This window comes from Oryctolagus cuniculus, chromosome 9 (assembly GCF_964237555.1).
Source record: "Oryctolagus cuniculus chromosome 9, mOryCun1.1, whole genome shotgun sequence".
NCBI classification, from domain to species: domain Eukaryota; kingdom Metazoa; phylum Chordata; class Mammalia; order Lagomorpha; family Leporidae; genus Oryctolagus; species Oryctolagus cuniculus.
This window is the reverse complement of record NC_091440.1, coordinates 118,892,441-118,917,652: the sequence shown is the minus strand read 5'-3', so window position 1 is coordinate 118,917,652 and position 25,212 is coordinate 118,892,441. Positions and strand designations below refer to the sequence as shown.

The following is a 25,212-nucleotide window of genomic DNA, read 5'->3' as shown; positions in this document are numbered from 1 at the left end:
CCGTATTCAGGTAGCAGGCACTGAGCTGGGAGGTGAAGACAGAGATGAATGGCATCATCACCTGCTCTGGAAATAACAGAGAAACCGCATTTCACTTTATGGCCCCATCATGTCCCCTTGAGGGCAAGGCTTGACCTTGAGCCCATGGCGATTTCTAGAGGAACTTGAATAAGCAGGAACAAGACCTCCCTGGATTTACCAGGCAACTCAAAAAATAAAAATAAAAAAAATCAATGTGTGATTAGTTGAATTAAGGTTAAAAAAAAAAAAACTAGCCATTGTTTCATCACGTGAACTTTAGAACGGAGGCGATCAAAATCCAGCTGCCTTTTAAAGAAATGTTCAGAAGCATCCGGCACCGCTCCATGGAAACAGGCACCGTATCCCAGCTGAGAAGGGCGGCCCTGCACCGGAAGCCGGGATGCAAAACAGAAACGCATTCCTATCCAGACATCGCTGAACGCCCCGAAGAGCCGGCGACGGGCCAGGTCTCAGAAATAACCGGGCCTCGGCGTCGGAGAAGAGAGCAGATCGGGGACTCGGGCAGAAGGTGACCCCACGCGGAGCGGGGGAGGGCTGGGCGCGCACACTGGAGCCCTTGTCCTTGAAGGCGATTGAGCGAGCCGGGGGGAGGGGCTCGCGTTTCCAATCACAATAGAGAAACCTAAGAGGCTGCGGGCCGCGCGGGCCCCGCCTCCGCCTCCGTCGCTGCGGCTCTGCACTCGGGACGAGCACCGCAGACATTGTCTCCTCCGCCCGACTCCGGCCGTGCGCGCCTCGCAGCTCCTGCGCCCGCCCGCCCGGTAGGTTTCCGCTCTGCACCCGGAGCCCCGGCGCCCCCCAGGCCAGCCGGGTGGGGACCTCGGGGAGTCACGAAGTGGCAGCCCGGAGGATAGGACCGAGAAGCACATCCGGCCTCTGGGGCCTTAGCCGCGAGCATCCGGCCTCGGTTCTGGCTCGGCCTCGCCGTCTCTAGGGGAGTGGGGCGCCCCAGGTCGGCGGGCGGGAGCCCCTGGCTGCCTCCTCGCCGCCGCAGGGCCCAAGCTCGGGTTCTACCAGGGCAGGGACTTGTTGCATGTGCCCCCAGAACTGCGCTCCGCGTGCCCTGGGTGGGTTCGTGGCTGCCACATCACCCTCCCCGGCGCTGCAGGCGGGAGCCGGGACACGTGCCCAGGGAGCTAGGGGAGGGAGAAGGCACCGTGGGCCCGAGAAGGCCGGAAAGTCTTGAACCTGGGTGTCGCGCCGCTGGTTAGAGGTGCCCCGTGCCCTCCGGGACGAGGGCTTTGGGAGCCCGGGCCATTCCCGGGAGTTCCGCACCGCCGCTCTCGGGCCTCTCTTCTTGACTGATGCTCATGTACTTTGCTTACTGTGCCAGCTTTGGGTGTTGGGAGTAGAGCAAGGGCAGGCGTGCCCTTAGAGCCCAGGTCCGCGGAGATCTGCGGCGCTGGCGCCCAGAGGAAGAGGTGGCTGTGGGCGGCCGGCACTGCCCGCGGCCATGCGGGCCCGGGTAGTGGGGGAGGGGGAGCTGGCCCCGACTAAGGGGCGGAACTGGGGGCAAACCTGGATTTTTAGAAGGTTCATCTCTCTTCTAGAGCCACAGGGTTGGGGCCTGGTTTTACCCCGTTTGTGGTTTTGCTTGGCCCAGGGCTGACTAGGAAGCAAACCATTTTCTTCTTATTGCTTACGTAACTCCAATAAGTGAAAGAAAAAGTGCTTTTCTTCTGAAAGATCTGAGAGAAATCTTCAGTGGTTGGGGCCTCTCCACTGTAGTTTCTGAAACTCCCAAAAGTAAAACTTAAGACCCGTCAGAGCGACCCTGTGTATACAGCAACTGTACCAGGAATTCTGCTGGGGCCCCTAGGTCCCTAAGGAATCTTAGACAAGCTAAGAAAAATAAGCTTAAATGGAGGAAAACAGTGTGTGTGCGTCTGAGCTCATCAAGGGAGCAGCATTCCTGTGATGCCGCTCAGCCCAGGACATGCCCGAATCTCGTGTTATGGAGGCATTTGCAAACCCTACACCTGCCTTTGCTCTTTAGCATCCACTGGGAATCTGTACATGTGATCGCTAAAGGCAGAACAGTCCCTCCGTTTAATTCTTTCATATTAGGGGAAATAGTTTTTTTTTTTTTTAAGGAAAACTTGACCATTTTGCTTAAATATGGATTAATACTAGATCCAAGCTTAGTTGACATAGCTAGACATAAGCTTTTTATAGGTGCAATGGAAACACATCAGCTAGCTAAAGTATAAATACTTAGGACTTTTAACTAGCAAATGAATAGTTAATACAATGGTTAATACAATGGTTAAAACTTGTGAAGTACTCAGATTAAGAAAAGAATCCTGATTCCAGTGGGCTCCATGGAGTTCTTGCCTGGTTAAATCCTCCATTAAGGGATCACAGGACTCTCGAAGATTATGTTCTGTGCTCTAGGACATCATTGGGTTGGTTTTAAATTGTGTTTCAGTTCAAAATTGCAACAGTGACAGGTTAAGGATGGCCGCCCTCATTTTCCACGTGTGACTGTATGTATGTTTCGATTCTTTCCTTGCAGTGCACAATGGCAACCCTTAAGGAGAAACTCATTGCGCCAGTCGCAGACAACGAGGCAGCAGTCCCCAACAATAAGATCACTGTAGTGGGTGTTGGACAAGTCGGGATGGCCTGCGCTATTAGCATTCTGGGAAAGGTATGTTTTAAGAACAACAGGCGTGAAAGACAATTTCAGGGGTGAGCATTTTGGGCAACAGTTACAACATGACTTGACACAGGCGCATACCATAGATTGTCCACTCCGCTTCCAGTCCAGCTTCCTGCTAATGTGCACCCTGGGTGGCAGCAGAAGGAGTTCCGGGTTCCTGCCATGCAGGCATCTTTAAAAGACTTTTTTTCCCTTGAACAATTTGAAGTAAGTTGCAGACATCATGACACTTGAGCTGGCATCTCCCTGGGTGACCACAGCAGAACCACTATGAGTAGGGAACCTAACATTGTTGTTTTACTGTTATATAATACATACTGTGTGTACTGAAAATTCTCCACGTGGTCAATGAATGCCTTTTGATGGCTGTTTTCACTTCTAAGATCATATAGTGTATACACTTGGCATATCTCCTTACTCATCTTTAATCTGGAGCTGTTACTCAACTTTTCCTTGTCTCTCGTATTACTGATAGTTTCGCATTTTCTAGGTCAGTGTTGTTGCCTGTCCCTCACTTCACATGTGTCAGCTGTTTGTGTGTAATTAAGCTGAGGTTGAATTTTGGGGGTGGGTCAGGACTAGGTCCTTGGTGCATCTCACCAGGAGGTCTGAGATGTTCAGTTTGCCTGGTTACTGATGGTGCTGAATGTAACCCCCTGACTACAGTGGTGACTGCAGGACTTGTACACTGCAGTGGTCCCCATGCCCCTTTCCTTTTAATATCTATTGTGGACAGTGCTTTTTGAGATTGTGGTAATATCTTATTATCCATCTCGAACCTTCATCCGGTAGTTTTATTTTGAAATAATTTCAATCTCTGAGAAAATTTCTAAGATTAGTAAAAAAAAATTTTAAATTCATATACAAGGTTACTTCAGAAAGTTTATTTTAAAAATGGAATTAAAAGAGATGTTTACTTTGCTGCCAAAACTTTTTTTGAAAACCATGCATGGCTTTTTCATAGTATGCATTTTGCACAAACTTTCTGAAGACCTTGTATGTGAGGATTTCAAAAATTTCTTGCACCAAAATATACCCATCTTTTAATTCTAATTCCAAGAACCTTCTGAGTTACTCTATAACTCCTCCCAGATTTGACAGTTCGCAACATTTTGTTATACCCTCCCATACCTACATACCTATGACTTTTCTGAACCATCTGGACCACTTTTCACTCTGTGCTCTTCAGAGTACATTCTCTCCATGTAAGCCATCTTCCTGCCAGATCAGTGCAGTTATCAGCTTGGGAGCCGTGACACCTGATACCACACTTCAGTCAGTTTTGACTGATTGCCCTGGTTGGCTCTGCGCACTTTTGCCTTGCCTCGCACCATCTCCTTGTAGTTCTCTCCTTGTAGTTCATGCTTAGTTAGCTGACCCTGGTTCCCAAGGACTTTTGAGGAAGGAAGCCCTTCTCCTGTTTACCTTACTGAATCAATTCCTTGCAGCACATGGGTATTTATATTCTGGGTAAAAGCTGTCCGAAGAACTCCTGGACAAGCATATTTCTGTTTGTAATGCAAAGAGTTCTCAGCCTTTATGGAGAAAGTTATCAAAGAAAGCAATTAAATGTGCACGTCAGTGAAAATGTTACTCTTTTGCATTTTTTCAAGATAGTTTTAATAGTGATTTAGGAGAGCTGCTTCCCCAGTGATAGGAAATTTAATCACAGTGTAGTGTGTACTGTTTCTGCCCAAAAAAGCAAAAGTATTCCAGCTTAATGTTTCTTTTAAAAAATACATATTAAGTGGCCGGCGCCGCAGCTCACTAGGCTAATCCTCCGCCTAGCGGCGCTGGCACACCGGGTTCTAGTCCCGGTCGGGGCGCTGGATTCTGTCCCGGTTGCCCCTCTTCCAGGCCAGCTCTCTGCTGTGGCCAGGGAGTGCAGTGGAGGATGGCCCAGGTGCTTGGGCCCTGCACCCCATGGGAGACCAGGAAAAGCACCTGGCTCCTGGCTCCTGCCATCGGATCAGCGCAGTGCGCCGGCCGCAGCGCACCAGCCGCGGCGGCCATTGGAGGGTGAACCAACGGCAAAGGAAGACCTTTCTCTCTGTCTCTCTCTCTCACTGTCCACTCTGCCTATCAAAAAATTAAAAAAAATAAAAATAAAAAAAAAATAAAAAAGAAAAAAAAATACATATTAAGTACCATATTAAGTAAAATGCATAAAAACTGTTGGGCTGGGCATTCAATCTGGTTAAAGATGCCTGCATCCCACTTCAGAGTGTGAAATTTAATACCTTGCTCCAGCTACCGCCTCCAGCTTCCTGCTAATGCAGACCGCTGGGCTCTTGCCACCCATACGGGAGACCTGGACTGTGCCCAGCTTCCAGCTTTGATGGGGCCCAGTCCTGCCACTGTGTGCATGTGAGGAGTCCACTGAGAATGGGGAGCACTCTCTGGAATCCTCTCCCTCCCTGCCTCCCTGTCTCTCTGCTACTCAAAGTTTTTTAAAAAGAGACAGATGGAAATTATTCATGTCTTTGTTTTTAAACAGGGTAACTGAGGCTGGAGAGATTAAGGAACTATATATGTATTAATGAAATATTAAAGATTTTCTTTTCTACTGTTTATTCCAATATTTGGACTTTTTAAGAAACTGAATTTGCACTGTCGTGAATCTGCAGAAATATCCCAATGGTTGTTTTAATCATAAGTTTAAAATGATCTTTAATGTCCTAAACAGCACTCTGGCCTCAGAATCATCCCTTAAGGCATTCGGATCTGGCTAAAAAGCCCATGAGAGTTTGGCAGGCAGGGAAAGCCAAGACACTATGGCAAAAAAAAAAATTACCTAAATGAAAGATCTCTGTAAGTGAGATCCCAGAGGAAAGAACGGGCCATCAAAGGAGGAGGTACCTTTCTCTGAAGGGAGGAGAGAACTTCCACTTTGACTATGGCCTTGTCTAAATAAGATTGGAGTTGGTGAACTCAAGAGGCTTCCATAGCCTTGGCAGCTCATGACAAGAGCCTTGGATGATTATTGACATCATAAATAAGAGTGTCAATTGTTAAATAAACAACAGGAGTCACTATGCACTTACTCCTCATGTAGGATCTCTGTCCTTAATGTGTTGCACTATGCGAATTAACAGTAAAACTACTACTCAAACAGTACTCTATACATTGTGTGTCTGTGTGGGTGCAGTCTATTGAAATCTTTACTTAGTATATACTAAGTGGATCTTCTGTATATAAAGGTAATTGAAAATGAATCTTGATGAAGAATGAGGTGGGAGAGGGAGTGGGAGATGGGATGGTTGTGGGTGAGAGGGAGGTTTTTTGGGGGAAAAGCCGCTATAATCCAAAAGTTGTACTTTGGAAATTTATATTTATTAAATAAAAGTTGAAAAAAAAGAAAAAGAAAAAAATGATCTTCAGGAATAATTTAATTAGGACTGTCTGGAGTTACATAAGACCTTAGCTGAACTCGGCTGCTTGAGAGAGAGGCCTCTGCTGCTGACGCAGGTGGAATCTTCCTCACTAGCTGCCATGATTCTATTTTTGATCAAATGTTCCTTTCTCTCTATCTTTTACCAAGTAGAATGCAGTGTTCCAGAAATTTTTTGGAGATTGTTTAAATAGTTTTGAGCTTTTGCTTTTTGCTTGCTTGTTTTTCAATTTATTTGAGAAGCAGTGAGAGACAGACACAGGCAGACACACAGCTTCCGTATGGTGGTCCATTCCCCAGGTGCCTGCTTCAGACAGGGTTGGGCCTGGGGACAGAGCCAGGAGCCCGGAACCCAACCCAGGTCTCCCAGCTGGGTGGCAGGAAGGAGCCGAGTTTTGAGCCTTCACTTGCTGCCTCCCAGTGTCTGCGTTAGCAGGAAGCTGGATTCAGGAAGCAGGGCTGGGGATCAAACCCAGATCCTCTCTGTGGGATGTAAGCATCTTAACTGGCTTCCTAACTGCATGGCCAGATGCCACTCTGAAGAATATTTTTGGAAGCGTCAATACAGAGTAAGAAAGACCGCCTCCAGAAAGAACATTTCCTAATTTGAAAGGTTGCAGTCTTAATGTTTATGGGTAAACACTGAATGATTTCCAAAGTCTTAGTGTTTGGCAAGGATTAGAAACCCCACTAGTTTTGCAGAGCAAGGCATATATTGTGCCCTCTCTGTCATTCATCCCTCCCCCAAGCCTGCTGGGACACTGTCATCTATAGTATGACATGGCTCAGGGCGGGCAGGACTCCTAACAGCCATGCAGCTTGGTTCTGAGCCAGAGCTGCTGCACTTTACACAGGTACCAGTGGTCTTGCCCCCCGGAGGGGCGTGAAATGACAGCATCAGAGCCGGAGGGGGCTGGGGATGTGCACTGCTTTGCCACACTCAGGAAGGCGACTGAGGCTCCACAGGACAACTCCCATGGTGCTGACAGCTCGGTGTCCTCTGCCCTGCCCACTCTCCCCAGCCCCGCTGCCTACAGTGGTGAGCGTTCCTTAAAGCGTGCCTCTCCCACCTACAACTTCCCAGTGTTCTCCCAGAACACATACACTGGACACATTTAAGGGCACTTCACAGAGTGTGTGGGACAAGCGTCTTCCAAACACTAAGCTCATTTCTGCTTATGCCTTTCGCATGCTTTTCCTTCCATCTGGAAGGTTCTTCCTAGACCACAGGATGACTCCCTGCTGTCTCTAAGGGGTTACTGAGAAGGCCTCTGTAGGCTGGGCTGTCCTGGCTGTGCCACGTAAAGTCAGCTTCCCAGTGGCTCTGCCTTACAGTCCTGATAACCCTTCCACCATTTGCAACCCAATTGTTTGTCTGACTCCCAGTCCCTTCCTTAGACATTCCAGGAGAACAGACTATGGAATTCCTTCATGACTGTTTTCCTGATAAGAATAATGGCTGGCACAGTCATAATGAATAGGTCTTTGATGAGTTCATGGAAAATGCATATTATTTAAAAAAAAGCATGGATTTTCAAAGTTTTCCTGTAAAATATATTTTTTAATTTCATTTTTCTAGAAACTTTGTAATTACTGTCATGTATTAAGTAAATGAATATTGCTGCTACTTATTTATGAACTGCACTTACATTTTGTCAAATTTGGATCAGATTTTGCTTTTTCCTGGCTTTTGCCCCAGTGCCAGTCGCAGGCTCTGTGTGTCAGCTGCCAGCAGGAGGATCTGAGCATCAATCTCACCATGTAGTCAGGGCCACGCAGTTTCCACAGCTTCACAAACCCTTAGGTGGGAATCCAGCTGCCTTTGGTTTGAGTGTCTCTCCTTGCTTCAGGTAACCATAGCCACTTTAAAGAGCAATGTAATTACAGATAATATTGTAGAGTAGTTTTTGCAATGCAGGACTTGCCTTAAAATTAGGATGTAATTAAATTTTTGTCCTTGCACAATGATTGACACACTAAAAGCACAGATGGGCCCTAATAGTACTTTTGAAATTTTTTAAAAATGATTTTCATTTTATTTAAAAGGCAGATTGACAGAGTGAGAGAGAAACAGATCTTTCATCTGCTGGTTCACTCTCCAATCCAAAAGCCAGGACTGAGCCAGGCTAAAAAGCCAGGAGCCTGAAACTCCACCCAGGTCTCTTCCATGGGTGGCAGGAACCTAGTACTTGAGTCAGCACCAGGTACCTCCCAGAGTCCGCCTCAGCGGGAAGCTGCGTCCGAAGTGGAGCAGTGAGGACTTGGCGTCCAGCAGTATCATAGGAATACAGACTTCCCAAATGGTGACGTAACTGCTGTACCACAAGCCTGCCCTGCAAATAGTATTTCATAGTAGGGTAGAAGTGCTCCCCTACTTTGAAAAATATATTCTATTTACTTATTTGCTGGAAAGGCAGAGTGACAGAAAGGGACAGAGAGAGAGAGAGAAGACTCTGGTTCATTCCTTAAATGGCCACAACAGCCAGGTCTGGGCCAGGATAAAGCCAGGGGCCTTGAACTGCATCTAGGTCTGCCACATGGCTGGCTTGGACCCAAGTGCTTGAGCCATCACCTGCTGCCTCCCAAGGTGCACATCAGCAGGAATCTAGATCAGAAGCAGAGCAGCCAGGGCTCGAACCGGCACCATTGAAATGGGATACTGGTGTTGCAAGCAGTGACTTAACCTGCTGTGCCACATACAGACCTCAGAAGTGGCACATTAGAGGGTGGAAAAAGCAAATTATTAAATAAGTAGTGTTTGGCCATTTGTTAATTAGTTGGAAACTTGTTACAACACCCCCTCCCCCCCAAATTGCACCTATCAAATATTAAGGCATTGGCAGCAGTGGTTTGCTGACTAAGAGGAACAAAGGGAAAACATGTGGTTGCAGTTGGTCCACGCAAGGCTTTCAGTTGCAAGACATTTTTGTGATGTGTTCAACAAGATTGCACCAGTGGCATTCTTAGCTTCTAGCTGACCTTCCTCCTAAATGAGGTCACTGTTGTTACAGTTATTCTAAACCTTGCTGTTTCAAACAACTTTAAATCTACTTACAGCTGGAGTCGAATGCAGAGATGGTCAATTGATAAGGTAATAAAGAATATGAAGACAGAGGGAGATTTTTTTTAAATAAACAACAGTATTGCTTAGTCACACAACTGCTGTTTGCCTGCCTCTCACCTTGGAGTACATTCAGTTGTGCAGATCCAGCTAAATTCAGCACCACAATTATTTTGTGGTAAGCGTTGGATCTCTTCCTTCCTCTTCAGCTGGGTGTACACCTCTCAGCCACTCCCCTACGCCCACCGAAACAGAGAGACAGGATCTGAGACCCTGTGACATCCTCTTCTATTTAAGCGCTAAATTGTTTCACCCCGTTGACTTCAGAGGCACACATGTGAGGTTACTAAAATAAGAACGCTGTTCCTCGTGGCCAGTGCCTTGACGGAATGATGCAGCTATTATTAAGGGATACTGTGTTCCTTGAGGACTTATTCACAAATGAGGATTTTGTGTGGTTTGTCAGAGGCCACAATGAACAAAATGGTTTCAAAAGTATTGAAACATGTGTTGAACTAAAACTGGATACAAATTAATGCTAGTATTTGATGTAATCATTTGGTGCCCATGGAGCATTCGTTTCAGGATTTCTGCAGATACCAACATCCACAGATGCTCAAGCTTATATAGCATTGTGTGGTATTAGTATATGACCTACACAGTCCTCTTCTATAGTGTTCTTAAAGAAAAAGAAAAAAAAGGTCATCTGTTTGAGAGAGAGAAAAGCACTCATCTGATTCATTCCCCAAATGCTTGCAGTGGCCGGGACTGGGCACGTGCTCAAACCTGGAACTGGGAATTCAGTCCAGCTCTCCCACATAGATGGCAGGAGCCCAACAACTTCAGTCATCACCTACTGCTTCCCAGGTTGCCCATTAGCAGCAAACTAGAATGAGGAGCAGAGCCAAACTCTAATGCAGGCAACGTGTATGCTTTAAATCATCTCTAGATTACAGTGTAAATGCTATGTAAGTTGTTATGCCATATTGTTTAGGGAAGAATGACAGCATAAGCAGTATTTTTTGCTTGAGTATTTTTTTTTTTTTGATCTGAGATTATTTGTATTCATGGATGTGAAACACAAAGTTCCAAAAGACTGGGAATGAGAAAATATTTTCTAAGTAATCCCCCAACTCACAATGTGGACATTTCACGAGTTGGCAAGTGCTGTATGTAATTCAGTTGCTTAGAACTATGAACACCTTGCATCATAAAGAGGCTTCAGTCCAGAGACCCTCACAAACAAGCCTGGGTAACCCACTTCTTGAGGCCAGCCAGCTGCTCAGATATTAAGAGCAGGGGCCAAGTTCATTCACAGTCCTACAGCGAGAGGGTTGCTTTCTCTTCAAGCTAAGTAGGTCAAGTTTTTCTTATTAGCTGTCTCACCTCCCAGCTGCTTCTCCCTCTGCTGGCCTGTTCCTTCTGTACCTTAAACATTGAACTGTTTCCTGAACCCCAAGTACCTACCTCTTCCCCATCAACACCTGTGCAACTGACCAGATATAAGCATCTTTAAATGGGGTCCAGTATTGGTACATCCATTTCAGCTGATTATCTTGCTAAAAACAGTAAAGGTTCGTGACCACATGGTTTATGAATTATGAGTTCCCCTAGCACATGGAATTTCAAGCTGAAAGACTGTTTAGATGCATCTAGAATGATTGCTCCCCTGCCTCAATTTTACAAGATCAAGAACTCAATAAAGAATATACATGATTACCGAATGGGTGAATCTTCCCTTTTTTGGCTATTTATGTAGAGATTCAGAGAAAATAAAATTATAATACCAGATCAAGATTAAATACAAGGCTACTTCAAAAAGTTCATACAACTTTTATCTTTTCATTTCCTCACAAACTTCAAAGTACCCTCACAGCATATTGATTGATTTAGAGTTTGTTTTGGATGAGGGGGTGGAGAATGACAGTTGAAATGGAAAACAATAGAATGCTGAGACTGGGTGTTTCAGAAGCACAAGTTCAGCTTGACCCTACGTAGGAAAATCTACCGAACCTGAGCTTCCTTCCACAAGCCCCTCTTCCTTTCCTCGCCAAGACATCGGGGTTGATCAGAGCTTACCTGAGGACTCCAAGTTTCAACCAGGTCTTCAGGTCTAAAGTGCACTTGCATTCTTGGAGATCTAAACCAAATCTGCTCTCCCAAATCCCCTGCCAATTGGGAGTAACCTCAGGGGTGGCCACACTGCCCAGGGTTGTCTCTGGGTCTCGGTCAGCTCTTTGGCCATCCCCATCCCTTCATGTGAAGACTTGTGTGCCCTGGGCCTATCCTTGAGCTTTGAGAGTTTCTAGGGGATCTTCAAATCTACATCTTATTACAGCACAGATTATTAATATTATTATTATAGATTTATTTTTTTGAAAGGCATAGTGACAGATCAATCTTCCATTCACTGGTTCAGTCCCCAAATGGCCACAACAGCCACAGCTGGGCCAGACCAAATGCAGGAGCCCGGAACTCCATGTGGTCTCCCATGCGGCTGGCGGGGACCCCAGTACATGTGCCATCTTCCACTGCTTTCTGAGACGCTGTAGCAGGGAGTGGGATTGAAAGTGGAGCAGCTGGGACTCGAAAGGGTGTTCATATGGGAAGCTGGCATTGCAGATGGCAGCATGTCCTGCTGAGTCACAACTTAAAGGCCCCTTAAAGCACCATCTGGGCGGTGCTAACTGCATCCTAGGTGAGTGCCTAATCCCTAGTAACGTTCATGAGTTCTTTAGAGTCTGGCGTGTGGCTGTTTAAATGGTCTGTTTAGGTTCGATGGTGAGCTAAGATGTGCCAGGTTGGCTTCGGGTGCTAATCTCTGGGGTTTTCTTCCTGTTTGTAGTCTCTGGCTGATGAGCTTGCTCTTGTGGATGTCCTGGAAGATAAGCTCAAAGGAGAGATGATGGATCTGCAGCACGGGAGCTTGTTTCTCCAGACACCCAAAATTGTGGCAGATAAAGGTACTGATCTCACACCCCAAGGGAGCTAATATTCAGTTGATTTGTGTTTTCATGGCAAAAAAAAAAAAAAAAAAAAAAAAAAACTCTCCATTTCAAATGCTTCTTATAGTATAATAGATTTTTTAACTAGGCAAAGTTGAATTCTTAGAATGGTTACTATAATAATTGCTAATAAAATATTCGTGATTTGGTTCTGAGTTTTTTTCAAATACTGCAAAGTTTTCATCTAGTTTTAAAAAAAAATTTCCCTTTTCTCTTTGTTAATGTTGCATTCCCTTGCTAATGGACAGTCAAAAGGAGAGGATAATCACTGATATATCACGAAGAGAAAATAGCAAGTTGTATTTACAGCTTGTTTGCCTAGTTGTACCACTTTTCTCCTGTGAGAATTTCTTGACACAGATTTTCAGATCATTCTGCTGAGATATGCGCCCAGCAAATTGACATTTTCTCTCTGGCAGTCTATGTAGGAAATGAGCAGGTATTCCATGCTCCCCACTGCCATGTTAGTTATCTTAATTCCTAAACTGTTCTTTGAATGAAAGTTCGAATATATTCCTATCTTTAAAAGATTTCTGTTTATGTACCTTGGCCTGTGTGCTGAAGCCTCTTGCCAGGCCCACACAGATCTTCACAGCTTGAACACAACCTCCATTTCCAGCCATCATGATTTCCTCCACTGCTTCATTCCTTGACGTGAAACCAGTCCTCCCATCCTCGTGCATCTCCTGCTGCCCCCAGTACATCTTCAAGGACAAACTTAGTTGCCACTTCCCTTAACTTTTTCCCACCCACCTCCCCATAGCTGATGCTTAATAACCTTTTAGGATATTGTATCATAATACCTTGTTCCCGTGTGTCTGAGAATACAACTGTTTCAAACTGCCCCCTATGTTTTCTACAAAGTAACTCGAGTGCCTTGAGGAAGCTACTAGACACTGCTTACTAAATTAGCAGCATTCCAGGTACAGTGGGAAGCATTTTGCCGGTAGCATCTCATCTTCATTTCCACAACAACCCTCAAATGTGCAAGTACTATTATTACTTCCACCACCTGGGAGAGGAGCGTGAAGAAGTGTTCATTACTGTGAGAGGCACGTTTCAACACAGTTGGATTATGTGGCTCATCCACAGCTGCTGAGTCTGATGATCACCTCTAGATTGTAACTTCTAAATGTTTTCAAAAAGATTACACTTTGAAAAACAAATGAACATCTCTAGAGAAAGTTGTACTGCTTAAGTGTGAATAAGGCTCTTAAAATATCAAATATTTGGCATCCAAGTGTCAATTTCTAGCCCAAAAGAAACACTTTGGTGCCTTCCTTCCCTGTCATAGATTTTGTTAACATGATATGCCTAAGAGCAGCTTCTGGTTGGTTTGTTGTTGGGAGCCCACCTGTTGAACTTCGGGCTCACTGTTCCTGCTTCATGTTGTTAATGACAACCCATGGAGCTTGTTAGTCTGAAACATAATTCAGGATAACCTTTATGTCCTTGGTGGACTTTACCGTTGAATTGATCCAGTGTAGCTCCAGGAGGAAAAAAGGAGCCACAGAAACACTGTACTTCTAAACCACATGATACCAAAATCTTGTTCTCATGTGAGTGCGCAAAGCTTCTGCAGGGCCAGGCTCCAGAGCAGTCCGTATGGGCGTCCTAGTAAAAGCACCTGTTCCCCACTCTGCCTCTCTTTCCAGACTACTCCGTGACGGCCAATTCTAAGATCGTGGTGGTGACCGCGGGAGTCCGCCAGCAGGAGGGGGAGAGCCGTCTCAACCTGGTGCAGAGAAACGTGAATGTCTTCAAGTTCATTATTCCCCAGATTGTCAAGTACAGTCCCAACTGCATCATCATCGTGGTTTCCAACCCAGGTACTATCCTGTTTTGTCTCAGTTCCAAGTTCAATGTTTTGGAGTTTCTGTTGCTCTGGACTTGAAACCTGTTCTGGTTTTCACTAACAGAAGCAGTCTGTGTGTCTTCTGTTGTTAGCTTCAGCAGGGTGCTGTTTGCAAAACAAGTGGCACCGTCCCAGACCAAATGTTCAAAAATGTGAGAAGCATTTTATATAGTGCAGTTTCTTCTCTTGTGCTTTATCTGGGTTTGTCATGGAGTAGAAAGTCTTCTAAAGTTTTTTAAAAAGATTATTCTGGAAATGAAGGACATGAAGGCAATGAAATGTTTCCAGGTTGCTTCAGTGTGTAAGAAACATTTGAATCTATCTGACCTTGCATTTTCTGGGGGTCTTTTCTGGTGTCATCTCCAAATTCTTCAGGATTAAGTCAGATTGAAAATGAAGAGTTTAAGAAAAAAAAAAAAGAATGTTCTTAACCTGTTAAGTCCCGGGTTTTCAATTCTGTGACTACTTTAATGATTTAATATTTCAAAATTACCATAAGTGTTATGTTTATTGTTCAGCTTAAATTTTACAGCTGTCTTATATATTAGCCTGATACGACATAATGGGTTAGATCAGTTCTGCTTTGAAGATCAACTGTATTAATGGACAAATACTTGTTAACACCAAATATTGTGACTTAAAAACTGCTTTTCTTGTGAAATACATCTGTAAAATAAACATCAGAACTTCTGACTAGAAATAATGCTACTGTTTTAGCCTTTTTAAATAAAAACTGGGGTGGGCACAGCAGGTTAAGCCTAGCTGGGACCCCCCCCCCTCATCCCATATCAGAGTGCTACTCTGCTTTTGATCCAGCTTCCTGCTAATGATGGCCAAAGTACTTGAGTCCCTGCTACCCACTTGGGAGGTGCAGGTGAAATTCCTGGCTCATGGCTTCTGCCTGGACTAGACCTGGCAATTGAAGCCATTTGGGAAGTGAACCAGTGGATAAAATCTTTTTGTCACTCTGCCTTTCAAATTAATAATTATTTTTTAAAAAAATAAAAATTATATGAGGTTGTTGCTTTGAACTAACCTCCTGCATGGAGGTTAATAGTCACAGTGAAGGCTAATAGGCACAGTGAAGTCACTCCTGCTAATGTTTACATCACCCCAAAACTGTTTTCTGACCTTCAGAGAAGTCAGGATTAGAGAGATAACAGCCAAGTTTCCCAAACAGGCCAGTTTCAGTTGGCTCGATAAAGACATTCCCTCTGCTTTAATCCTTACACAAAAGAAGTCACCTGATGTTCATCAGTTTTCTATTGTTTTTTCCCACTTGTAAGGAAAGTAACTTTGAAATCGCCAGTCTCATTTTGTTCTTTTGTTTCTGCTTCCTTCAGCTTTTCTCCGTGTAGGAAGCCAGCATTTTCACTCATCGCGTTAGAACGTTTATTCTATTTTTTCTACTGTTTTCTGAATTTTCAATGTTTTAAAAGCAGACACACAGATGCACACAATTTTCCTTCTGCTGATATCACTCCTCAGATGCCCTCAAAGCCAGTGCTGAGCCAGGCCAAAGCCAGGAGCCCAAAGCTCAAAATCAGTCTTCCACTTGGGTGGCAGGGCCCTGACTGCTTGAGCCGCCACTGCTGCCTCCCAGGGTACACACTAGCAAGAAGCTGGAATCAGGGGCAGAGCCAGTAGTTGAACTCAGACACCCTGAGTGGGATGTGGGCACCCAGATGGCCTCTTAACATCTAGCTTTTTATGCTCTTCTCCACTGATTCTATTAGATGGAATAAACTGTTGCTTGCTTGGTTCTAGAATTGAAAATGCAGCCAATTTGGATCTGATAATTTCATAGTGTTCTCCTTTGACTGCCTAAACAGTTAAAATTCACTCTGTCCCACATTGCTTTTGACTATATAATTTGTCATCAAACTTAGTGCATGTTGGTGAGCATGTTGTGTCTGTGGATAAAATAAGAAAATCGGTTCTCTTATACTGCATGGACAGCCTGCGACTAGGAGCCAGGCAAGTCCTGCCAGCTGAGTATTGACAGTTCAGAGCAGGAAGAAATAAATGATTTCAGTCATATTCCCGATAAACCTAGACTGGTGTGTCCAAAATACTCCAATCTCATATATGAAGCTTCTTCCATCTGTTGCGGGTATGTCTAGGACAGGATTACCACCTAGTATGCACAATGGTGCTGCATCGGTTCCTCAGGCACACTTATCACTAACGATACAGCTTTCTTGATATAGCATCGAAGTCTAATTCTCCAGCAAGGCTCTTATACTGAATCCAAAACATTCTGGAAATACCACAGAGAATGTGCAGGTGGAGGCTGCTGGATTTACCTCCTGCTCCTTCTCTTCCTGTCTGCCCCTTTTCCTGCTTTTTACAGCTTAGCTGGTACTGGCTGTGCTCCTGTCTGAACCCGCACAAGTTTTGCCTCTATGCGGTTTTGATGCTGTTCCACACAGGAACAAAAGTTCTGTTATGGATGCCCTTTGATTAAATAGAGCATTTTAAAGCCAGCTGTTAATCATTATTTTGGGATCATTTCTTATGCCCAGGGAAGCCCATCAGTAGCTTTTTGGATTACGACAACATTCATTAGAATCATGGGATATTAGGGTTCATAGAATCTTAAGAGATGATGTGATTTAACCTCTTTTTCTATGAATGTCAAGTTAATGAATCTGCAAGGTTCATATGTATTCTTTCAAGTAACGATGTAAATATAAATCATGATTCATGGTATATTTGATGTTTTACATTCTCTGTATACCTGAGGCTTAAAAGTTTGTTCTTTTCTCACCCTTGTCACCTCTATGAAAAATGGAAGTATTTACATCTTTTTGGAGTTATCTCATTTGTGGAATGGGGAAGTAGGATAAGGGGAAGCCAGGGTGCCCACCCTGTTGATCGTATGGCAGTTGAAGTCAGCTTCGCTTTACTCACCTCTGTTTTTTCTTTAAAATGTTTAGTGGACATTCTTACATACGTGACCTGGAAACTAAGTGGACTGCCCAAGCACCGTGTGATTGGAAGTGGGTGCAATCTGGATTCTGCTAGATTTCGCTATCTCATGGCTGAAAAGCTTGGCATTCATCCCAGCAGCTGCCATGGATGGATTTTGGGAGAACATGGAGACTCAAGTGGTAAGAAACAGAACCTACTGTGGAGCGTGGCATTGGTCTTGCCAATACAATATACTTGGATATACTTCAGAAAAGTTGCAGTAATAGTATAGTTAGTTCTCATGTTGTATTCCCATTTGCTCTCTTTCTCTTACCTGCCATCTCGCTTCATTCTGATACATTAAGCAGAAATCACAGTCATCTTGCCCGTTTTCTCCATTCAGTGTGTATTTCCTTAAAAAAAAAAAAAAAAAGGTTTTTGGTGTAGCCACAGCACATTTAACACTAAGTCAGGGACTAACCCTGATACCATATTAGCTAACCCAGAGTCCATAGGCACAGTTCTCCCGCATGTCATGTCCTCTGAAGCTTTTTCCTGATTCAGGATCCGTTCTGGAATTACGTATCACTTCCAGTTGTATCTCCTGTAGTCTAGAACAGCTCCTCAGGCCTCTTGTCATTTCTGTAATCAGCTGAGTGACTTGGTAGACTGGCCATTAGTTTGGATTTGTCTGGGTACTTCCCAGCGATCAGTTTGAGACAATACACGTTTGAACACATGCCACAGATGGGACTCTTGTGGCATTGAATCAGGAGATGCATCACAGCCCAACTCCTATCCAGCGCTTACTTTCTCCTTCCTGTATCCTTTTCCCTACAACATCTGCATTTTTTTCTGTTCCCATATTGAGCTGGGCTATCTATGCAGGTTTCACAGTTTGCATCAAAGACTTGGCAGGAGTTGTGGTCTAAACGGGTTCTATTTGGCCATGAACAGCTTTGCCTTTCAGAAGTGTTTTAGTCACACTGCACTTTGCCCCTGCTCTTGCTTACATTTCCTGAGTCTATAATGCTCTCTAGAAGTCCATAAAACACACATAACTTAGGCAACAAGGTCTAGCCCAAATGACTGGTTTTTGTTGTTCTTTCTCATGTTCTTTATTACATTTTGTCAGACTGTATTTGGGTATAATTATAGCATGTTTGAGCCTTATTCCAGGATTTGACTTTTTCTTCATTATAGGAAAAAGGTCTTATGTTAGAAACAATGATCAGAGGCCAGTATTGTGGTGCAGTGGCTTAAGACACTTCCTGCAATACATATTAGGGTGCCAATTCATCTCCCAGGTGCACTGCTTCCAATTCAGCTCCCTGTTACTGTACTTGGGAAAGCAGTGGATGATGGCCCAAGTGCACAGGCCCCAACCACCAACATGAGAGACTAGGATGGAGTTTCTGGCTCCCAGGTTCAGCCTGGCCCAGCCCTGGCTGTTTCGGGCATTCAAAGCAAATGTTTAGGGTAGTCCCAAAGTAACCCCTTGTGATTTCACAAACCTAGAGAGAAGTAAAGAATTTCACATTCTCAGTAACTATGTCTCAATACTTCTGTTTTGTACTAAAATTGTTGGGAGTGAAGAGGTCAGATGTATCGCTCTTTGAAGCCAATGTCAGCCTTTCGGGAACTCTGGAAGTTACTAGTCATTGGAGTGGTTCCAGTTTGTATTCAGTAACTTATGTCTGATATGAAATCTGAACAGAGAGAAAAACATGATTTTTTTTTAAGGAGTAGCTTTAGAAATATCTAGAATGTTTGTCATTTATTTTTCCAGTGGCTGTCTGGAGTGGAGTGAATGTGGCAGGTGTTTCTCTCCAGGAACTGAATCCAGAGATGGGAACAGACAATGATAGTGAAAACTGGAAGGAGGTGCACAAGATGGTGGTGGAAAGGTGAGTGGGCTCAGATGATCAGTGCATCTCTCCTTAGATCAACATCATAAATGGTTTCCATTGCTGCCTGCTCAGATCATTCTTGATGTAGTTAAGTCTGCCGCTGTTATCTTTGGAGACAGGAAAGACTCATTCAGACTAGTCAAACCCGCTGTGCCAGTCCTGCCGGGGAAAGCAAATGTTTTCTCTCTAGAGCAAGTCTAGGGTAGAGGTAACAGAAGAAAACATGAAGCGAACAAATGAGAAGGACCTTCACACTGGGCCCTAAACAAATAAAGTGGAGTCCCTCAGAAAGGTAAACCCAGACCCTGGTAAATACGTCCTTGGTGACTGGCTGCTCAAAGTGTGTGGGCTGCTCTGTAATGACCTTTCCACAGTCAACTAAAAATGTCTCTCTTCTCCTCCCTGTCAGTTTTTTGAAACTTTCTGATCACCAACTATTGTGTCCTTCTATGACCTTCATGTTTATCTGAGTGAAATGTCATTTTGGACTGGAGTAAAGAATATGGATTTGGATTCAGATGATGCTCCTGCATCATCTTCGACAAGTCATGCAACCCTTAAGATGAAGCTCCGTTTTCTTCTCTGTATAGTATTATGGCCATAAACTTACTCAGATTAAAGCCTGCACACGTCACACATGTATCACTGATAAGCATTTAGTAAGTGTTAGAACACTTTTGTAGTAAGACAGGTGTCTTAAATATGGAACCATTTTGTCTCTTCAACTTTCTTGATTTTTTTCAGGATTTGACCTGTGTATGTGCATGTGTTTGTGTGTATATACAATTTGAAAGAGCAACAGAGAGAGACAGATTTTCCCACCACTAGTTTACTCTCCAAATGGCCACAGCTGCTAGGTCTGGACTAGGCCAAACAAAGCCAGGAACCAGGAACTTCATCTTGATTGATGAACAATCCTGCTGGAACACAATACCAGCCCTGAGAAAAATAAGCTTTAAAAATTGAAAGAGGGGCCAGCATTGTGGTACAATGCGCTAAGCCACCACCTGCAATACCAGCATCCTATGTGGGCACCAGTTCAAGTCCTTGCTGCTCCACTCCATGCTAATACGTGTTGGAAAGCAGTGGAAGGTGGCTTAAGTGCTTAGGCTTGGCCCATCCCCAGCTGTTGGGGCCATCTGGGGAGTGAGCTAATGGATGGAAGATCTTTCTGTGTAACTCTTTTTTTTTTTATTTTTTTTTTATGCATTTCAAAGGCAAACAAGAAAAGTTTAAAGCATCCTTAGAATTTCAGTTAACATTATCCCTGTGCTTACCCAGACTATATTCCTTGCCTAGAGTCTTCTGGTCAATGCTATAGGGTATTAATTCCTCATTTCCTGGTGCTCAGTGAGTTATTCCTGCTACTTCTCAAGTACCAGTGCCTTTCTGGGGTTTTAGGTATACAATTTGTGCCCAGAAAATCACCAGTATTGTTATCATCACTTTTAAATTAATTGATCATATTTTAGGTGACAATGGCAAATGAGACTTCACAATCAAGATGTGTTTTGTCATTTTCCTTTCATTATTTGTTGACTTTGTAATATCAGTATGGCTACAAATAAACCATGTTTTATGATTAAGTTGCATTGATGGGAAAATGTGTGCTTTTAGCAGTATACCTTTATAAATATTCACTTCTAGAATAAGGTATTTAGCAAATACCTTATCAAACATTTATCAAAACATTTATATAGAGCCCTGTACAATTTTAAACATTTTATGACATTATTTTATGCATATTAAGTTATTTAACACAGCAAACTTATGAAATAGACACTGTTATCTCCTTTTTAAAGAGGATGCTGAGTCAAGAAATGTTAAATAATATGCCCATGGTTACCGTTAGTAAGAGACACAGCAGCAGTCCATAACTGCTGAGACTGATGTCAGTGATCTGTTATGACTGTTTTTTTCCTCAGTGCCTATGAAGTCATCAAGCTAAAAGGGTACACTAACTGGGCTATTGGATTAAGTGTGGCTGATCTCATTGAATCCATGCTGAAAAATCTCTCCAGGATTCACCCAGTGTCCACAATGGTGAAGGTAAGACAAACTAGCACAAAATAGAGGTTGATTTCTTACAGATTAATAAAAAAGATAAAACACAGTCCCAGTCCAAAGTTATTTGTGTATTTCAGAGTTTTATGTAAGCGTTTTTCCTTCTCCTCAGAAATCTAGGACAGTAAGAGCATAAAACCTGTAGATGCTAAGACATCTAATAATTTTTTAAGATTTGCACAATATGGCAAATTTAATTCTAGCTCTGAATCTTTGAGCACATTTAAAAAATCTATGCCCATTTGAATAAATACAAGACTTTCACTTAAAACTGGTGTATTAGACTATAGGTTGCCTTTCATGTAGCAATTGCTGCCTAAGCACATTTCATTTAATTAAAAGATATGGAGCCCACACACAAAATATTTAAATAGAAATTATTTTTAAGCAAAAAAATCTTATTAAAGCACTGCATAAGACAGTTGACTCATTTTCTTCAAGTCAATGTCAGGGGAATAGAAGTAAGTGGGAAAAGAAACATGTGGATACATTTAGGAAGTATTGGGAGATAAAAGAAGGTACAGATATTTGTATTAGAATACTGTAGAAAAATCTAGAAAAAGTATGGCAAAAATCAAGTTACTGCTGAGTTTTAGGGTGCATATTCAGGAATTTGTTCATTTTTATGTATGAACAAAAATTTTCAGGGTTGACAAGTTTTAAATATATTTAGTGTGTTATGCAGTGGGTAAATTTGCTACTTGCAACACTGTTACCCCTATCAGAGTGCCAATATAAAAAACGAACTTGTGAGGCTGGTGCTTTGGTACATTGGGTTAAGCCACCATCTGCAAATGTCAGCAACCCATATTGCCACTAGTTGGTGTCCTGGAAGGACCACTTCCAATCCAGCTCCCTGCTAATGTGCCTCGGATAGCAGCAGAAGGTGGCCCAAGTCCTTGGGCCCCTGCACCCATATGGGAGACACAGGAGAAGTTCGTGGCTTTGGCCTGGCCCAGCCCCAGCTGTTGCAGCCATTTGGGGAGAGAACCAGCACATGGAAGATCTCTAGCTCTCATTCTCTCTGTAGCTAGCTCTGCCTTTCAAATAAATAAATAAATAAAGTAACTTGCTTAATATAATGAAGTAATCTGACTATATATTTAAAATAACCGGGAATAAGTTATGCTATACAAACCAGTCAAGTATTTTTGAGATAATACTATTTTTTTCAGCAACACAGGCGTTGTAGGAATCTTACCCCCAGTACCTGGGACCTTGTAGGTTAACTACCACCTGAAGTTTTTTCCTTAACTAAAAATCTCTAAGAAACTTTGGGTTTTGTGAAAAGTAGTCCACTGAGAGCCACAACTGAAGGCAATTTAATATGAAGACATGAGTTTATGAGGTTTTGTTAAAGTATCTAAGACAAGAGCAATGTTCAATAAAACACATTGAATCAAATTCAGTAGTATACTTCTCACTTTCTTCCAAGTATCTAGTATTGTCATGTGTGCTTACTTACATAGTTTATGTATTAAATCAACACATAAATAGTGGGAAAATGTGGACCTGATCAATTCTGAAAGTTAGAGAATGAGTTAGTGTGCATCAAATGTTCTATGCTCGGTTCACAGGGAGGACCTTCGATGGTTCTTCTCTGGGGATTAGTGTCTAAAGCTCTGTTTGCTGCTCCTGCAGGGCATGTATGGCATTGAGAACGAAGTCTTCCTGAGCCTTCCGTGCATCCTCAATGCCCGGGGATTAACCAGCGTCATCAACCAGAAGCTCAAGGATGATGAGGTTGCCCAGCTCAAGAAAAGTGCAGACACCTTGTGGGACATCCAGAAGGACCTCAAAGACCTGTGACTCGCGAGTGCTAGGCTGTAGAAACCAAAGCTCTAATGTGATTAGTCCTGAGCCCACAGCGCTCATGCCCGGGTGTGGGGCCCTGTTTGCTTTTCCTCCTCCTTACTAGGTGAATTTGGGGCTCAGACTCCAAGCGCAGCCTGGCTTAATGCTTGCAAAAATGAGCTCTTGAACAAATAAAAGTAACTATTGTAGTGTGCCTCTGTTTCACAAGAGATTTCATCATTTTCCTGGCATATCATGAAGCATCACTAATTGCCACACCAGCCACGTTCCACCTTCTGGGCACCTCCCTCAAGGCCATGCGTAACCTGTGCCGTGATTTTGTTGTCCCGAGTGACAACTGCAGAAGTGTAATCAAAGTCAGCGTGTATGACGAGGAGGTCCATTTTAATTCTCTAGAAGGAAGAGCTTCTAATACACAACTTTCTCAGCCGGTGCCGTGGCTCACTAGGCTAATCCTCTGCCTGCGGCGCCAGAACCCCAAGTTCAGGTCCCGGTCGGGGCGCTGGATTCTGTCCCGGTTGCTCCTCTTCCAGTCCAGCTCTCTGCTGTGGCCCGGGAGTGCAGTGGAGGATGGCCCAAGTCCTTGGGCCCTGCGCCCGTATGGGAGAGACCAGGAGAAGCACCTGGTTCCTGGCTTCGGATAGGCATGGTGCACCGGCCTTAGCGGCCATTTGTGGGGGGTGAATCAACAGGAAAAAAGGAAGACCTTTCTCTCTTTCTCACTGTCCACTCTGCCTGTCCAAAAAAAAAAAAAAGATACAACTTTCTAAAATTGAGATTAACTTTGTAAAACTTAGTTCTGTTTGATAGTGAAAGGTAAAAAAGTGTAGCCTGATTTATCCAGATCCAAACTCCTAGGAGTCCGTGTAATATAGGAATCTGGAGGAGGGCTTAAGGCAGACATCCTTTAATGCACAATTTCCAATGTACATGTAGTATCTAGCAGTTTATGAAGTGTTAAAAACATGGATATTGGTGTCTCACAAACCTGGGTTTGAGAGCTTCTCTATTATCCATCACCCACCTGTGTTTTTGTCAAGTAGCAACTTTACCACTCCTAAGCTTCCATTTCCTCACCTGCAGATGGTACCTCATATGTATGGGTTAAGTAAATGAGGAAGTTACATAAAACACTTAGCACAAAGTTCGAGCATAATAGTTGTGAACATTTAAGTAGTCTTACTCTTCCAAATGCTCAAGTCATCCCAACTAGACCGTAAAGTAGCATTGCTTAACCTTGGCACCTTTGACACTTCGGACCAGATGATTCTGTGTTGTGGGGGATTGCACTGTGCACCGCAGATTGTGCCATAACCACTGTGACGTCAACACAATAGATGGCTGTCACACACCCCTCCCAAGTGTGATATCAAAAAATCCTGCAGATATTTCTGTATGTCCCCTGGGGACGTACAGAAAATCCACCCAGACTGAGAACCACTGCCCCAAGTATTTGACTCCTCATCTCACAGGTGTGGAGACAGACCAGAGATGCCTAACAGGCACAGGCACTAACAGCAAGGATTCAACCCAAACAAGGCAGCTTCTAAAACCTCACTCTTCAGCACAGGGCACAAAATTGCAGCAAATGTTAGTGACTGCCACACTTCCATAGCTTTGCAAAGTAACATCAACTGTTCATTAAATTCAGGTCTAGAGTCTTTATAGATCAGACTGGTTAATTAAATGGCAGGAAAAAAAAAATTTCTTGCCTGGAATAAGTCAGAAGACCCAACAAACTGGAGGTAAAATATAAACTTGTATATCAAGTGCCAATCTACATCAGATTCTGCGAAGAATGGTATTTGGGAACAGCAAAGCATTGCTATAGAAATACATGTTATAGTACACTGGGAACATTCAAAGAGGATGAGCTAGGGGGATGAAGAGGATCCTCTTATTGTGAAACAATCACTAGCCTTCATAATTTATAGCCTGGAAGATGTTAAACTGAGGCTGAACAAATGTCTTTATACAAACACTGTATAACAGTGGCCTCTGCAAGGTTGTGGTTCTGGCACAGTGACTGTCGGGCAATCCAGCAGGAAAAGCCTTCCGTCAACCTTGCAGTGTTGTTTTTGGTTGGGATTGACGCAATGACTCTATTTTGATTCTGCTTTCACATTCTCTTCATGCAAATGATGAATGTTCCTCTTTCATGCGGACTTCTTAGAAATTGCTTTTGAAAATGCCATAGAAAATACAATCAAAGAGATATAGTTTATGAAAAGCAAAGCAGATTGAGACAAACATTGTTAAGCTGCCACACTGAGATGCCTGCATCCCCTATCAGGGTACATGGGTGTAAATCTCACCTCTGCACCCAATTCAGCTTCCTGCTAATGTGCACCCTTGGGGGCAGCAGATGACGACTCAAGTATTCGAGTCCCTTTCCAGCATCTGGGTTTGACCTGGCCCAGCCCTGGCTGTCGCAGGCATTTTGGGAGTGATCTAGCAACTGGATGAGCTCTCATTCAAATAAGTAAATAAGCAA

The 25,212-nt window shown here is 43.6% G+C and overlaps 1 protein-coding gene across 3 annotated transcripts; it reads left to right on the top strand.

Annotated features, from left to right (window-relative positions):
* Positions 1 to 315: 315 nt before the first annotated feature.
* On the top strand, positions 316 to 22,911 carry LDHB (lactate dehydrogenase B). 3 transcript variants are annotated; one of them, XM_008259339.4, is made up of 8 exons: positions 316 to 803; positions 2,558 to 2,692; positions 12,002 to 12,119; positions 13,817 to 13,990; positions 16,956 to 17,129; positions 18,719 to 18,836; positions 20,765 to 20,888; positions 22,545 to 22,911. In XM_008259339.4, the coding sequence occupies exons 2-8, from the start codon at positions 2,564 to 2,566 to the stop codon at positions 22,710 to 22,712; spliced, it is 1,005 nt and encodes a 334-aa protein (XP_008257561.1). In that variant the 5' UTR covers positions 316 to 803; positions 2,558 to 2,563; the 3' UTR covers positions 22,713 to 22,911.
* The last annotated feature ends 2,301 nt before the right edge of the window (positions 22,912 to 25,212 follow it).